We start from the raw sequence: 14,304 nt of genomic DNA, 5'->3' as shown, positions 1-14,304 counted from the left end.
ATGGAAAATCACAACACACGCCTGGCACCAGGCTCTCCCCTTAATGACCTTGTTCCAGCAGAAGCGAATGTGGCCGTTTTCTGGGGTCTGCTGGGACCGGGTGGCTTCAACAGTCTCTACTGAGTGTCCTTCCAGCAGTGGAACCGCTTTTCCCCGTGTGGCCCGAGACCCTCCCGGACCCCACTCTGTTCCTGGGGATTCGCCCTTCCCGCCAGAGCACCGCCAGGTATCGAGCTGCGGAGTTGCAGCCTTTGCGCTCCCCTTGTTTACAGTCTTAATGGAATTAAAACCCTCTCATTTCTTCTTTCTTCTTTCTCCCTTTTTAGTTTAGTCCCTGCGGCTGTTTCCAATTTTCCACCTTCTCTCCAGCTGCTTTTGTGGAGGGATGCTTTTCCCATATTCTCCCCCACCCCCCAGTCTCCATCCTCTCTCCCCTGAAAAAGCGGTTCCCTACCCTTCACGGCTTCTTGCTCCCCAAACTCACCTCTCCATGCCACATACCTGCTGAATTCTGTGCTTCTGGTTGTGCAGATTGTTGTGTTAATCCTCCAATCCGTTTTCTAGGTGTGTAGGATGGTTCAGTGTTGGTCTGGCCGTATTTCATGGACGCGAGACACACAAACAACTTCCATGCTGTTCCGCCATCTTGGCTCCTCCCTAGTTTTTGTATCTTTATGCTATTGATAACTCGGAATATATTATACCCTTAGGGTTAACCATGAAAAATACTATTATCAGTAGCCCTTGGCGTGATTTTAAAAAGATTTTGATTAATTCCCCAGATGTCTTTAGCTTGTTTTTATACAAATAAGAATCTTTGAGAAAGAGCTAGTGTGGAAAGTACGAGGTACTGGCCATGTCCATTCTCTCGTATTTTGGGCCCTTGGTGCTTAAAATTTAATATTGCTATCAATCTGTGGCTTCTAAGCAGAATTAAAAAAACCCTGATAGTCTGTATTGTGAGGTTTAGTTTAATTTAGGTAATATAATCTATAAATCTAAGGTAGGCTTTTGCAAACTTCACTACGTTGCCAGAAATTAAAAGTCAAAGAATGAGGGAAGTGTGGAACTCTTCCCATACAGCCATCCTGACACATGAAACTGTAGGTGTAAGATATAATGTGTTCATATTCCAGCCCTGGAAAACAAGAATGGATAAGATTGCTCTACTGAAATTGGCTTTATAACTATTCATCCCATAAAGTTGACTTGGATGCCATAAGGACAGTAGTGTCTGTCACTGTATTGAACCTCAGACGACTGAGTTTCTTTCTTAGTATCTGGATCATAATACACTGAAGGAAAAATTCTAATATTTTCTCCTATGCACAGTTGACTAATTTGCTCCCCACCGCAGAATACCCTCTCCTCCTCTATCTCATCCCCTTCTCCCACCCACCTTGCAGACCAGTAGGCCAGAAAATAAAAGGGATTCTTGGTAAGGGGCGGGGCAGGGTATAAAAGGGCAGCCTCCTTTTTCCACGCCTTCCATAAAAGTAAGCAAGGACGGTTTCCGTTTCTGCGTTATTTACTTCCCTGCAGCCTGCTTCTCCCTCTAACGTACACAGCCTCACACCTTTTCGAATTCTTTCCCAGCTCAGGTCTAAAGCAATTTTGGTGCCGAAGGGCAGAGGGAGGGAAGCGGTGTGCTATGAGTGGCCGTGTAATACACAACAGCTGATCTCTTCTGACATTTATCTCCGCTCTTGAGAGGAGATGGAACAGCTCACTCATGAAGATGAATGTCATACAGGGACTCTGCCATTGTGCATCCTTCCGAGGGATCTCAGGAAGGAGACTTGGCATTTGAGGGAATATTAGTAACGCTGCGGACACGGGGAAGCTGCTGGCATGGCCACTCTGCCTTATTAGACCCTGTTAACTGAAATGATGCACCCATGTTAAACAGAGCCAGCGCCATTATAAGATTATCTACTTCCCTCTGTATCTTGGCATTTGCTCATTTCATGCATCCACAGGAAAAAAAAATGACTTCCCGGCATATTTTTAAGTACAAATGGAAATAGATTGAGTTCGCAAGTATGCATTTGTGTACTTTGCTTCTTGCTTCATTGAAGGTTTTATGATTATAAAAGTGCGGATTCTTCCTAAGACAAATGGTTCAGGGGCTGGAAAAGCAAAGCGTTTTAACTGTGGGATAACTGGCTCGATCCAATCCTGGGTCATCTTTGACCCAACAGGACCTATTGAGGATCCAGCAAATCTGAGAATGCACTTGATTTTCACCAGGCTTCTTCTCCATCTCGAAGAGCAGATCAAGAAGAGAAAGTTCTTGGAATCAAATTTCTACCACTTGTGAGTGGTATGACCTGGGGCAGGTTTTTCCAACCTCAATCTCAGATTCCCCATCTATAAAATGGAGACAATAATGGCATCTCCCCCACGGAGCTGCTCCGAGGAGTACATGAAATGAGGAAAAAAGTGTGTAGAAAGCTGAGAACAGTGTTCGGTACATAGTAGATGTTCAGTGAATGTCAGCAGTTGCTCATAACTAGTAGAAACTTCTTAGCAGCACCAGTGACTTAAAGAGTCAGTGATCGGTTTCATTTTCATGAGCTGTCATCTGCTTTAGTTTACATTCCTTCTCTTACATTAGACTTTGTTTATAAGCAGCACTAATTTATAAAGACCAAACTTCACATTCTTCCTTGCTAAATTGGGCCAAAAGACTTCTTGTCTTCTTATCCATTCCCAAGAGACAGGTGATACAATAAAAGAAATCTTGGTTTTGGAGTAAGCCCACTTATGGGGTTGAGTCTTGCTTACTAAGCTTTCTGTGTGGAGTTGCTCAAGACGCTTACCTTCTGTGATCCTCAATTTGCCCATCTGTAGAGTGTGGATAGCAACACTTACCTTAAAAAGATACCAGTAGGATTAGAGGTGAAATATATTAGGCATTCTAATTACTACTCCTGGAGTCTTATAGGTCCATTTATTCTACAGACTCAACTGAACAGCTGCTATGTCCAGGTGGTATGCCAAACATGAAGATACACAAATGGATAAGAATAATCCCTGTCATAAAGTGTTAGCAGTGAGGGAGAGACGGAGTGTGGCAAGAAGTGTGTAAAAGGGAAGATAATCAGGAAAGACTTCTTGGAAGAGGAAACTCTTGGGTTGAGTCTTGAAGGAAGACGTAGTCTGAATGAGGAAGAGGGAAAGGGTCTTCCGTACAAAGGAAGAGCTTGGGAAACACTTAAAATATAAAGGATGAATGTTACTACCTTGCAAATATCCCCCAGCATATTCTCATCATAACTGGGGAAACAAAAATGACTTGTGCTTAGAATCTAACTTTATCATGGACAGATTGAATTGTTGCAAGCCAAGTGTTTCACTTTAGACATTTATTGAACATGTCACTATGAAGATGGTGATCTTGGGAACGTGTGGAGGTCCCTGAAGAGGAAAGTTTTTGCTATTGGTAGAGTCATCTCCTGGTGCAGCATGGCCACCAGGAGACTCCAGTGGGGAGATGACATTTGCTTTAGGTTCAGCTAGGGTTTAGACCCCCAAACCAGGGTTGTAATGGAATCTCCTTTAACAGAAACTCATTGTAAGTGGGGTAATGCCCATTTTTTCTTAAATCCCAGCAGTCTGCAACCATTATGGGGAGGGCCGGCTCACTGATGGGGAGCATTTAGTCTTGCCCATGAGAATCTTGCCCACCAAGCTACAGCAGGTGTGTGTGTGTGTGTGTGTGTGTGTGTGCGCGCGCGTGTGCATGTGTGCGCATGTCATGTGACTTCAGTGTATTTAATAGCATAGTGGGAAGTGTACAAAGAAGCAAGGTTCATGTCCAAGGAGACCACCCCCGTTGGCCCTCAGGGAAATCAATTATACCCAAGGAAAGATGCAGGTTCTGTTTCTAGTGTTAGCAGGCAAAAATCTTGGTATTGGGAAGGCACTAGGTGTTTGCTTCCACCTGACTTTGCCTTCACGAATATGCATATGTGAGCACAGGTGTGTGCTCACATATGTGTATTCTATCAGGTGAAACATTCATCCACATTTTGATTGGTTGTCAACATTTTGATCATTTTGACTGGTTCATTTCATTTCACTTGGTTCTTCTGTTGTGGAGAAGTGTAACTGATCAGTACCCGTTGTTCAGCTAGGTGTAGACCCAATGAGCATTTGCAATGGAGCCTTTTATGAGTGAAATCAGAAAGAGCATCAAAGGTAGAGCATATGTGGCTTGTGTGCTTTCTGAGCCTTCATCTGCTTCTTCACATACTTTCTAATAGCCAGAGCCTTGACCCTGGAGAAAGTACAGAACTTTGGGGAACTATGGAGAAAGTAGACCCAATTAGGTATAAAGACCCAGATGGCATCATGGGTGAAGATGCCTTGTGGAAGTTTCTAAGGCTGTAGTCACAAAGGAGGGGGGGTTCTATTAATGTCATGCTAAAGAGCTACAGGGAGAATGACTTGGGGCTTATACTGTAGGGGGTATCTTCTGTCCCTAGAATGACGAGGGCTCCAGGGAGCTGTGCAGGCAGAGGCTGAGGAAAGAGGAATGTGCAGGGCATAGTTTGTGGGACTACCATTCCTAGTTTTAGAAATATTGAAAAACCACAAAACCACAAGAAATGAGACAGTGGGTTTTTTGTTTCTTTCTTTAGTGTTTGCTTGGTTTTTTTTTTTTTTTTTTTTTTTTTGGTGGAGGGTGGCATGTAGGTAGCAAAAAGCCAGAAAGAATAATCTGTGATTTTTACATTTTGCAAGAACAGAGATTCATTACCTGCTATTTCTTCCCTCTCCCCATATTTCCCCCCAATAAAACCCAAAAGCCCAACGGACAAGTAAGCCAACATTGTAAATGTTCAAAGGTGGGATTACATCTTTTGGTGTCCGGGTGTATTTTGCATCTTAATGCGGTCTTGATGATAACATTTCTCAGGAAAGCCTGCACAGCTGTCTCAGCATCAACAGGCAAGGCGCGGGCATAACTGGCGGCATGTGGGGAAAATATTGCTCGGAATGTACTGCTGGGTGCAATTTACTTTGATACTGTTCTCTGAAGTATCAAAATTGGTTCTTCATCTTTGACAAAGGAAAATGTGTACTCTGAAGCTATAAGAAGCCAAACCACATTTGGGGTGACAAATGTATTCCTTTGGGAGGCAAGTATTGTATAGTGGAAAGAACCAAAGCTTTGCAGACAGACAGATCTGGGTTCAAGTCCCATATTGGCCACTTGCTATCCTTGCAACCTTTGACAAATTAATTTTTCTAAGCTTTTGTTTATTCACCCACAGAATGGGTTGTTGCAAGGATAACATGAGGTGATATGTGTTAAGTGTCGAGTTGGAACTCAATATGTAGCAGTGGTTACTAATAAACTCACTTGGTGGGCAGAAGGGAAAGACAGGCTGTGCTCTATGGGATCTGGGGAGAGGCAAGGGCCTGGGGAACCCACATTGGAGCAATAGTGTGTATGTCTGCCATAGCACCTTAGGATACTCAGAATTATTCACATATCTATTTTCTAGCTCAGTGACTCTATAGGCTTCATTTTCAGACACAGCAAGGAAAGGCTCATGGCATGTATGTCACAATCAGGAGACAGATGGACCTGCCTAGACGCTCTGATTTGGCTCATGACCCGGCAGTTTCTCTGCTTTTTAAATTTCACCCACGTAGTGGTTCAAGTGAAGAACATTTTGCCAGTATATAACATGAGAAGTTTATAGCATCTGGAACCTCTCCCTCATCTTCTCTCTTCTCCTTTCTCTTTTAGAAATCATTATCGCCAGAGCACTGCTGTCACAGGGGGAGCATCTCAGAAGCATTTTTATACCCTCACCTTTGTGGTCAACTTCCCCCACAATGAGGACGCCTGCTACCTGGCCTACCACTATCCCTACACCTATACTGCCCTCATGGTAACTTCCTCTTGACAGTAGCACCCCAGCCGGGCTGAAGAGGCTCTTTGAGGTTTCCCTGGAAACATTCAGGAGACACTGACATCCTGGGAAGCTGTTACCTTCCTAGGGGAGCCAGGCTTTGCTGTCCCTAACTTGGTGGCTTGATATCTGTGGCATCTTCTTCCCTGGGCAGAGCAGGAGGCTGGGGGCATGACCAGTGATGTTCTGAAGCCCCAAGTAGCACACAGTGCTCCTCGTGGGCATGGCATGGGCAGGAGGCATGGCCATTTCACAGGGGACTCTGTCTTTAAGAAGGATGCAGTCATGAGACTGGAGTGAGATTATCAGGTTGAAATGGGAGTAAAAACCATAAGGTCAGCCGAGAGGCAGATTTGAAGGACATCCCCCAATGGAGAGGAAGGAAGCAGAAGATGAAAGGGTAAAGATGAAGCTCCTAGCTTCATTCCTTGCGCCCACAAGCAAACAGCAACTTAGGCTTTTCTCGTCAGTGGCTCCCATGGCGGGAGGCGCTGGAAGGATCCAGGGTGTACAAGAGGGGTGGATGAAATGAATGCCGAATCACTGTAGACACGGGCCTTAATCTGTTTATGAGAGGACTGTGGTGTCCGTCAGTCCAAACCTGAGGTTAGCATCCCTGCATTCTGTCAGGCTCTGACAAAATTTCCGTAGACAAATTTGAGCAAACTACTGAAACCATGCATTTTTATGTCATTTGGAAAAGTTGGCAAACTGTCCCTTTCCCCCCAGCAATTTCATGGCTCCCCTGAGGATTAACGAGCTAAAAGTATCTTCTATAAAGCACTCTCATCCTCTGTGTTAACGCAAAATGTTATTAGCAGATTTATAATAATATGTGTTTTATGTGTAAGTGTATCTACTACTTAGCCTGAAGGATGAGCATTTTCATCATAAGGCTGTGATAAGGAGTTGGAAATGGTAATAACCAAGAACATCCTTGCCTTCAAAAGAAATGTTCAGGTATAAATGAAAGTTTTCCTCCATCGAGAAGGCATATCTTAAACCACTTGGCTAACTGCTTCGGGAAAGTGTATCTGCCCTTCTCCCCATATGTTGTCTTGCCTAAAGAGAGATTTTTACTGTTTTCCAGATTGCAAAAGATACACAACTAGTATTATTTGTGTATCGCACTTAGAGATCTCAAGAAGTTAATCCAAGAAATGTGCGTCACGAGCTATGCTGTAACAAGCTATGTTTATTATAAAACATGCTTTTTGCCTCTGGGGACCTAGAGCAGGCAAGATTCGTGAGCCCCTTCAACAGTTGCATTTATTGTCTTGCTTGACAAGCTCTGCATGCGAACAGTCAACTGAGGAAGGGGATTCCTCTTTGCATGTGTGTTTGCCTTTCCTATTGGGGGAACAATCCATGGGTCCCGGACACTATTCTTTAAACTTGTTGGAATATCTTAGACTCTGATGTGATTCTCGGTGGCAGTCAGTATAAGACTTGAGAGCTTGAAGGGGTTTGGGAAATTGTCTAATACACCCTTATCATTTGCAGATGCAAACATGGAGGCCTAGACACCGCACATCTAGCTAGTGGCCAAGCAGGGAACAGAGCACCAGCCTTTGAAGGCTATTCCTGTGCCCTTCTACTTGACTATAGAAGAGGTGTAGGAGAAACTCAGAAGAACTATTCTGGGATCAGATCAGTGTCCTTCCCTGCTATGATGTACAACCACAGTCCACTTTTACAGGCACACATAATATCAAGTTGTATGATTGTATAATGTACGATGGTTGAGTTCAAGTCACGAACCCATGGTTTTTATCTGCAATACCAAATACCATGGATGTGGTACGGCAGGATAGTGTTGTTCCCCAAACACAGTCCCATTCTTTTTTTTTTCTCCCTGAAGTATGTATGTATGTATGTATGTATGTATGTATGTATTCAAAATGAGAGCAGGAGAGGGGCAAAGAGAGAGAAAATCCAAGTAGGCTTCTCACTATTAATGCAGAGCCCAGTGCAGAGCTTGAACTCACAAACCGTGCGATCGTGACATATGCTGAAATTGAGAGTTGGACACTTAACCAACTGAACCATGCATTTGCCCCAAACAGAGTCTTATTCTTATCCCAGGATGCTCTGATGGGTTCTTGTGAGGTGCCTGTATGTTGTTTTGAAGTGTGTAACTTAAAGTAAGATGCCAAATGCAGTCAAGCCCTGCCTGAAAAAGTGTCAGGTCTTGAATCAACCAGCTGGCACCTCACCAGGACCTGTCAGAGCATCTTGAGATAAGAATGGGACTGTGTTTGGGGAACAACACTATCCAGCTAAACCATATCCATGGCACTAGGCGTTTCAACTAAAAACCGTGGGTTGATGACATGAACCCAACTATCAGAGATTGTACAACCACACAACATGGTGGTTGTGTGTACCTATAAAAGCGTAGCTACTACAACTATTGTACGTCACAGCTTATGCCTTTAGGGTCCACTGACATTTTGTGCTCTTGTCAGACCACAGAGTCTGAAGTTTACAATCAACCAATAGCTTAGGAATCAGTAGTCAATGGTGGGGAGATAATTTTGTCTTGAGTGGGGGACAGAAACACAAGAAAAGAGGAACCCCCTCCCCTCCCAGTTACTTGATCTTGATGAGAGGGAAAGAGAGATCTTGTGAATTGATGCTTATTGGCTTGTTGCTTAGCCTATTGACTGGGAATCTTTTCCTGCTGGGGAAGTTTGGAGGAGAGTTAATGAAAAAGAGACAAAGGAAAAGGGACTTTATTGTTTCTCCTAAATGAGTAGAACAGAGTAAGAAAGACATCTGTTATCTGAAAGTGAAAAGTGCATATAGTCACTTTTGGGTTTTACATTTCCAATAATGCATGGTCTTTGTTCTCTCTAGGTTTAACACAATAATTGACTCTATGACTTCTCTTAAAATCTACTTCCTCCCATCCTGGACACAATGAGTACATTCCATAGTACAAACTAGTCATTTTTATTTTTGGACACATCCTAGGGAGAAATAGTTTTTCTTCCAACAGATCAGTGATAAATTAAATGTGAATGATACCCCAAGGGCAGAATTAACTGCATGTTACTTGGGGGTTATGCTGAGGGGTGGAAAATACATTTCTATGTGGAATTCACAATTTGTAAATCTCTTATAATATGGAGTATGTTTAATAATTACAGACATTTTTATAGTGGAGGACATGTGTATTGGATGTTTTTCAACATGAATACAATTTTGCAATTTAAAAATCTTTATTATTCTCTTATAATAAGAGAATTAGCATTTAGTTCTTTCAAATTGATATCTTCCAGATGCTTGCCAGGAACTCTGTTGGATAATTGTCCAAATTATAATATTAAAATAAAGCAAAAAGAAAGAAATATAACGATATAATTATGAAGCAAGCAAATGGAATTCTATTTTAATCATCCATATCAAGCTGTCAATAATTGCGATGATGGTTCAAGTGTTCACAATACTTTTTAAAGTATCTGGATTATGTTGTGTATTGCCCCTAGGTAGCCAGTAGTATTGGCTGACAATGGGGCCCCAAGAGAGTTTCTGATGGACATTTTAGAGGGTAAGGAAGCAGGATCTCACTGGGAATTTATAACTGTATGAGTTGGCAAGAGATAAAAAGGTGATCATAAGTAGGGTCCATATGTTGGGAGAGCTTAAATTTCCAAAAGTTTGAGCGTGGTTTTTCACCAGACATACACGTGTATGGTGGCCGGTGCTCCCACCATTGTTCTCGGAGGTTAAATAGAGTATAGTGTAGGGTAAGAAAAAGAGAGTGGGAGAAGGAAAGAAAAGAGAGAATTAGAATATATTTGCACAGTCTTTTAAAAGGGTGCAGAATATAAAAGCAGTTACTACGTGGGTTATTGTGAAGGCTGAGTTACTTGATACATGGAAGGTGTTAGCCAAGTATGGGTGCGTAGCAAGCAATACTAGATGATAAGCATCAGGGCATTTAGTCCCTTTTTGATAATGATGCGTGATCATTTTCTCCATTGGGCTGATGGGAAGATACCCATTCCATAACATAAGCAAATTAAAATTATGTAAAAATCCAAATAAAAGACCCCAAAGAAATAAATGCCAAGGCTACTTATGGTTGTCTTAGGGTAGTTGATGAAAGTGATTATTTTTTACTCTCTTTTCCAAATCATAAGTAATATAACTTCGTTTATTTTTAAAGGGAAAAGGATCTGAAATTCATGTTTTCTTTCTAATCGGCAAATCTATGAGCAGACACCTAGAGACAAAGCATTTCTCTTCCTTCTTAAAGCAAGTCCATTTAATGTAGAGAGAGAGGCACTGGCGGGCTGGGGCAGTTGGACAGAGCCCATTAGAGCCCTCCTGCAGCAGGCTGTCTGGATCTTATTTAGCTTATATATGTCATCTCTCCTTCTCTTGTGCTGAGAGACCTTCCAGTCTCCGATGAGTGTATTTAAGTGACAACTGAGAACTAGTCTGTATACAAATAAAATAGGCCATCTCCTTAGGGGTGAGCTTTCTTCTGAATTAGGGGCACAGAGAGTACAGCTGTTTAGGGGATAACAATGACAAATGAACGATTTTCAGTGCGGGTACTTCTCACCTTATCAATAGCCATTTCGGGGTAACCTGCTGAGGTCAAGTGAAGTCTTTTCTGGAAGTTTAAAGGAGAAGGGGAGCAGAAGACTCCTGTGGAGAGGCGCCCATAAGGCTGCAGCCTACCTTATCAGCCTGGCGTCTTTCATGGAGAGGTAGGATTTTCTTCTAAGAAGACAACCTCTCAGGGGGTCCCGTAATTGCCTTGAACTCATTCCCATTTTTGTAAAGAAACCCACCCCTGTGGCTTCTGTGGGGCTGTGATTATACTTGGTTGTTGGCACATGCATTCAGAAGCCCTGTTTCTCTCATCATTTATCCCAGCCATGTCCAATTACACATGGCCCTGCTGGATCTGAGATGGGAACATTCACCTCAAAACCATTTTCTGGAGAACAATACAGAGCCATTTCTACAAAAGGAAATCCCACAGAAGTTTATAGGTGGTTTACTTCTGGAAGTCTTCTGTATGACTGGAGCCAGAATAATGCCCTAAGGGTAGAGGTGTTACATATTTGGGGACAGGTGGAACAGGACAGAGATTTCAATGAGGGGATTCGGGGAGATGGTTGCATGAAAAACTACAGTTACAAGAAAATGAGCTTAAGCTAAAAGATGGTAGGCATTGTTGAGTGGTGATATTATTAATCATAGAAATAGAATAATCAAACATTTAACAGAAAATTCATAGGAGAAGAAAACTTTGAAATTTTGCTTCCTCCTGCATTTGTTGCTGGGGGACATGCTAAGGCCACAGTGTTGTTTTTGTTATTTGAGTCTGGTTGACGCACAACATTAACTTCATCATACAACATTGTGATTGGAGATCTCTGTACATTATGCAGTGCTCACCATTAGTGTAGCAGCTGTCTGTAAGGTGATGCTGTTTTGAAGGGCGGTATTCATGGGCACAATGGTGCTTTTAGTTTTTACTTTTTTAAAAAAGTTTATTTATTTATCTTGAGAGAGAGAGAGCAAGCGAGCAGAGGGAGAGGGAGGATCTGAAGCAGGCTCTGCACTCTCAGCGCAGAGACCGACATGGGGCTTGAACTCATGAACTGTGGTATTATGACCTGAGCCTAAACCAACAGTTGGACACTTAACCAACTAAGCCACCCAGGTACCCTTATTTTTCACTTTTTTCTTTCACACTCAATTGTGTTTGATGACTTCTGTAGTAGACCAACCTGCCTCCAAAACTGCTTTGGGAAGCAGGTTACATGATTTATAAAATCTAGATTTTATTATTATTATTTTTTTTAGATTTGGCATCAGACACCAAAGAGCTGTGGCCTATTTGTAACTTTGTGACATCACAGAACAATGGTCAGTTCCTGTGTTGAGAAGACTCCCCCATGCCTATGAGGACCCTTAGCCATAATGAAATGTCAAACGAAAAAAAAAAAAATCCTCATAGAAGCAGTTCAGCAAAGACCATGTTTTCCAAAGCATATTCTATAGCATTCCAGGATCCTGTGATCTTTAGAGAAAAAGAATTTATTGGTCACATAAATTCATGAAACACTGTTCGCTACTTTTTCTTCTAAGTTTACAGTGCATATTGGTGTTTTATTTTTTTTAAGTTTACTTGTTTATTTTGAGAGAGATAGAGACAGCAAGTAGGGGAGGAGCAGAGAGAGAGGCAGAGAGAAAATCCCAAGCAGGCTCCATGCTGCCAGTGCAGAACCTGGTGTAGGACTTGAACTCACGAAACCATGAGATTATGACAGAGCCAAAACCAAGAGTTTGACGCTTAACTGACTGAGCCATCCAGGTGCCCCAGGATATTGTTGTTTTAAAGAATCTGAGGGGCGCCTGGGTGGCTTGGTCGGTTAAGCGTCCGACTTCAGCCAGGTCACGATCTCGCGGTCCGTGAGTTCGAGCCCCGCATCGGGCTCTGTGCTGACAGCTCAGAGCCTGGAGCCTGTTTCAGATTCTGTGTCTCCCTCTCTCTGACCCTCCCCCGTTCATGCTCTGTCTCTCTCTGTCTCAAAAATAAATAAACGTTAAAAAAAAAAATTAAAAAAAAAAAGAATCTGAAAAGTTCTGCAGCCATGAAAATGTTATCATTTTCTTTAACTCACCATGTTCCGGGTGCTTTGGCTGTGAATGTCCCGTCCCTCCACCTCCCTGCCCACCCCCCAGCACTTAGTAATGTCCTGCAGAACACATTTTGGGGAGATGCTGCAGAAGAGAATATTGCTTTCCCAGTTTGGGGGCCTGGAATCTTGAGAGTAATCATGAGATGGGTTTTGCTCTGTCCAGATTTCAATAATAACCAATACTGGGAGCAGCTTTCACCCAGCAACTTATGAAAGTGATTAGAAGAATTTGTTTATGATCAGAGAGTATCATCTGAACTCACAACTGTATTCATTCTTTTAACTAAATTTCTACAATTTCCCTTCACTGGGATGGCAAGACATGGCTGACATTCTGAAAGGGACATTTCCATTCTTGTCCTGTGCCATCTTTCCCAGGAGACCAGATGTCCATTTCTCTTACCAGGACTTTAATTACACTGATTTAATATTGATTTTCCTTTTCATACATGAATTTCTTCCATGAGCCTTCTTTCAGGAGGATATTGTTCTATTCCCTAACAGTTTGACTTTTGCTGTATTTCAAACCATTTTTACATATGCCTAATTTCATTGAATTGTCAGATAATGTAGTTGGTACAATTTCTACTTTTGGGGGGAAACTGTAGGGCATTTTTATTTTTAATTAAAAAAATTATTTTTATGTATTTATTTTTTACATTATTTTTTTAGAGTTCATTTATTTATTTTGAGAGAGAGAGAGAGAGAGACATGGAAGGAGCAGAGAGGGAGGGAGAGAGAGAATCCCAAGCAGGCTCTGCTCTCTCAGCACAGAGCCTGACATGGGGCTCGAACTCACAAACCATGATATCATAACCTGAGCCAAAATCCAGAGTTGGATGCTTAAATGGCTGAACCACTCAGGCACCCCAATTTAGGGAATTTTTAAAAGGCCCTGTATATGATTAATTTTAGTTACAGTTCCGAGGACGTTTGAGAAAAAGAAAAAAATAATGCTCTCTGTAAATACAAAATTTGACATTTACCTATAAAAACAGTATTGTTCAAATGCTGTATATCATTATTTTTGTGGAAGTGATTTATTCAACACTTTCTTAAAGACTCTCCCACTCATTGTACTATTTTTCTCCTTCTTCTGTTTTTGCATTATATATTTCAGTCTATGTTACTTGATTCTAAAGATTTATGAGTTTTATATGTTCATTGTGAATTTTGCCCTTTATCAAAATAAGGTTTTTAAATCCCTTTTAATGTACTTGGTCTTAAATATGACTTTGTCATATATTACTATCACCGTGCCTGCTTTAATTTATGTTTGCTTATTCTTTACGTTTCAGTATTTCTGTCCTAAAATATTTTAGTGGAAGCAAACAAAATAGATAATTTAGGAGTGTTTTCATACACATTATGTATTTTTTTCTTTCTCTGAAAGTACTTCTTATATACAGTATGCAATGGGATTTAAAAAAAAAATGAATCTGAAAGGTTTTGTCACTTAATAAGGATGTTTAATCTTTACTTATAACAATTTTTGGTGTTCCTTCTGTCACTTTTATTTTATGCTATTTTCCATGCTTCTTTGCTTTTCTTTCTGTCTCCCTTGTTCCCTTCCTTTTTTACTTCTTTCCTCCCTCCCTCCCTCCTTCCCTCCTTCCCTTCCTCTCCCATTCTCCCTTCCTTCCCTTCCCCTTCTTTCTTTCATTCCTTTCTTTCTTCCTTCTGCCCTTCCTTCCTCTTTTTCT

General features: G+C 41.7%; 1 protein-coding gene across 1 annotated transcript in view; it reads left to right on the top strand.

The window, feature by feature from the left end:
* Positions 1-14,304, top strand: part of AGBL1 (AGBL carboxypeptidase 1) — a 765,585-nt gene that overhangs the window by 184,773 nt on the left and 566,508 nt on the right. Inside the window, exon 16 of the mRNA XM_043554727.1 lies at positions 5,765-5,909. Within this exon, the coding sequence (XP_043410662.1) occupies positions 5,765-5,909 (145 nt within the window). The remainder of the gene's footprint in view (positions 1-5,764; positions 5,910-14,304) is intronic.

This window comes from Prionailurus bengalensis, chromosome B3 (genome assembly GCF_016509475.1).
Source record: "Prionailurus bengalensis isolate Pbe53 chromosome B3, Fcat_Pben_1.1_paternal_pri, whole genome shotgun sequence".
NCBI lineage: Eukaryota > Metazoa > Chordata > Mammalia > Carnivora > Felidae > Prionailurus > Prionailurus bengalensis.
The sequence above is the reverse complement of the archived record's forward strand: the minus strand, read 5'-3'. Positions and strand labels throughout refer to the sequence as shown.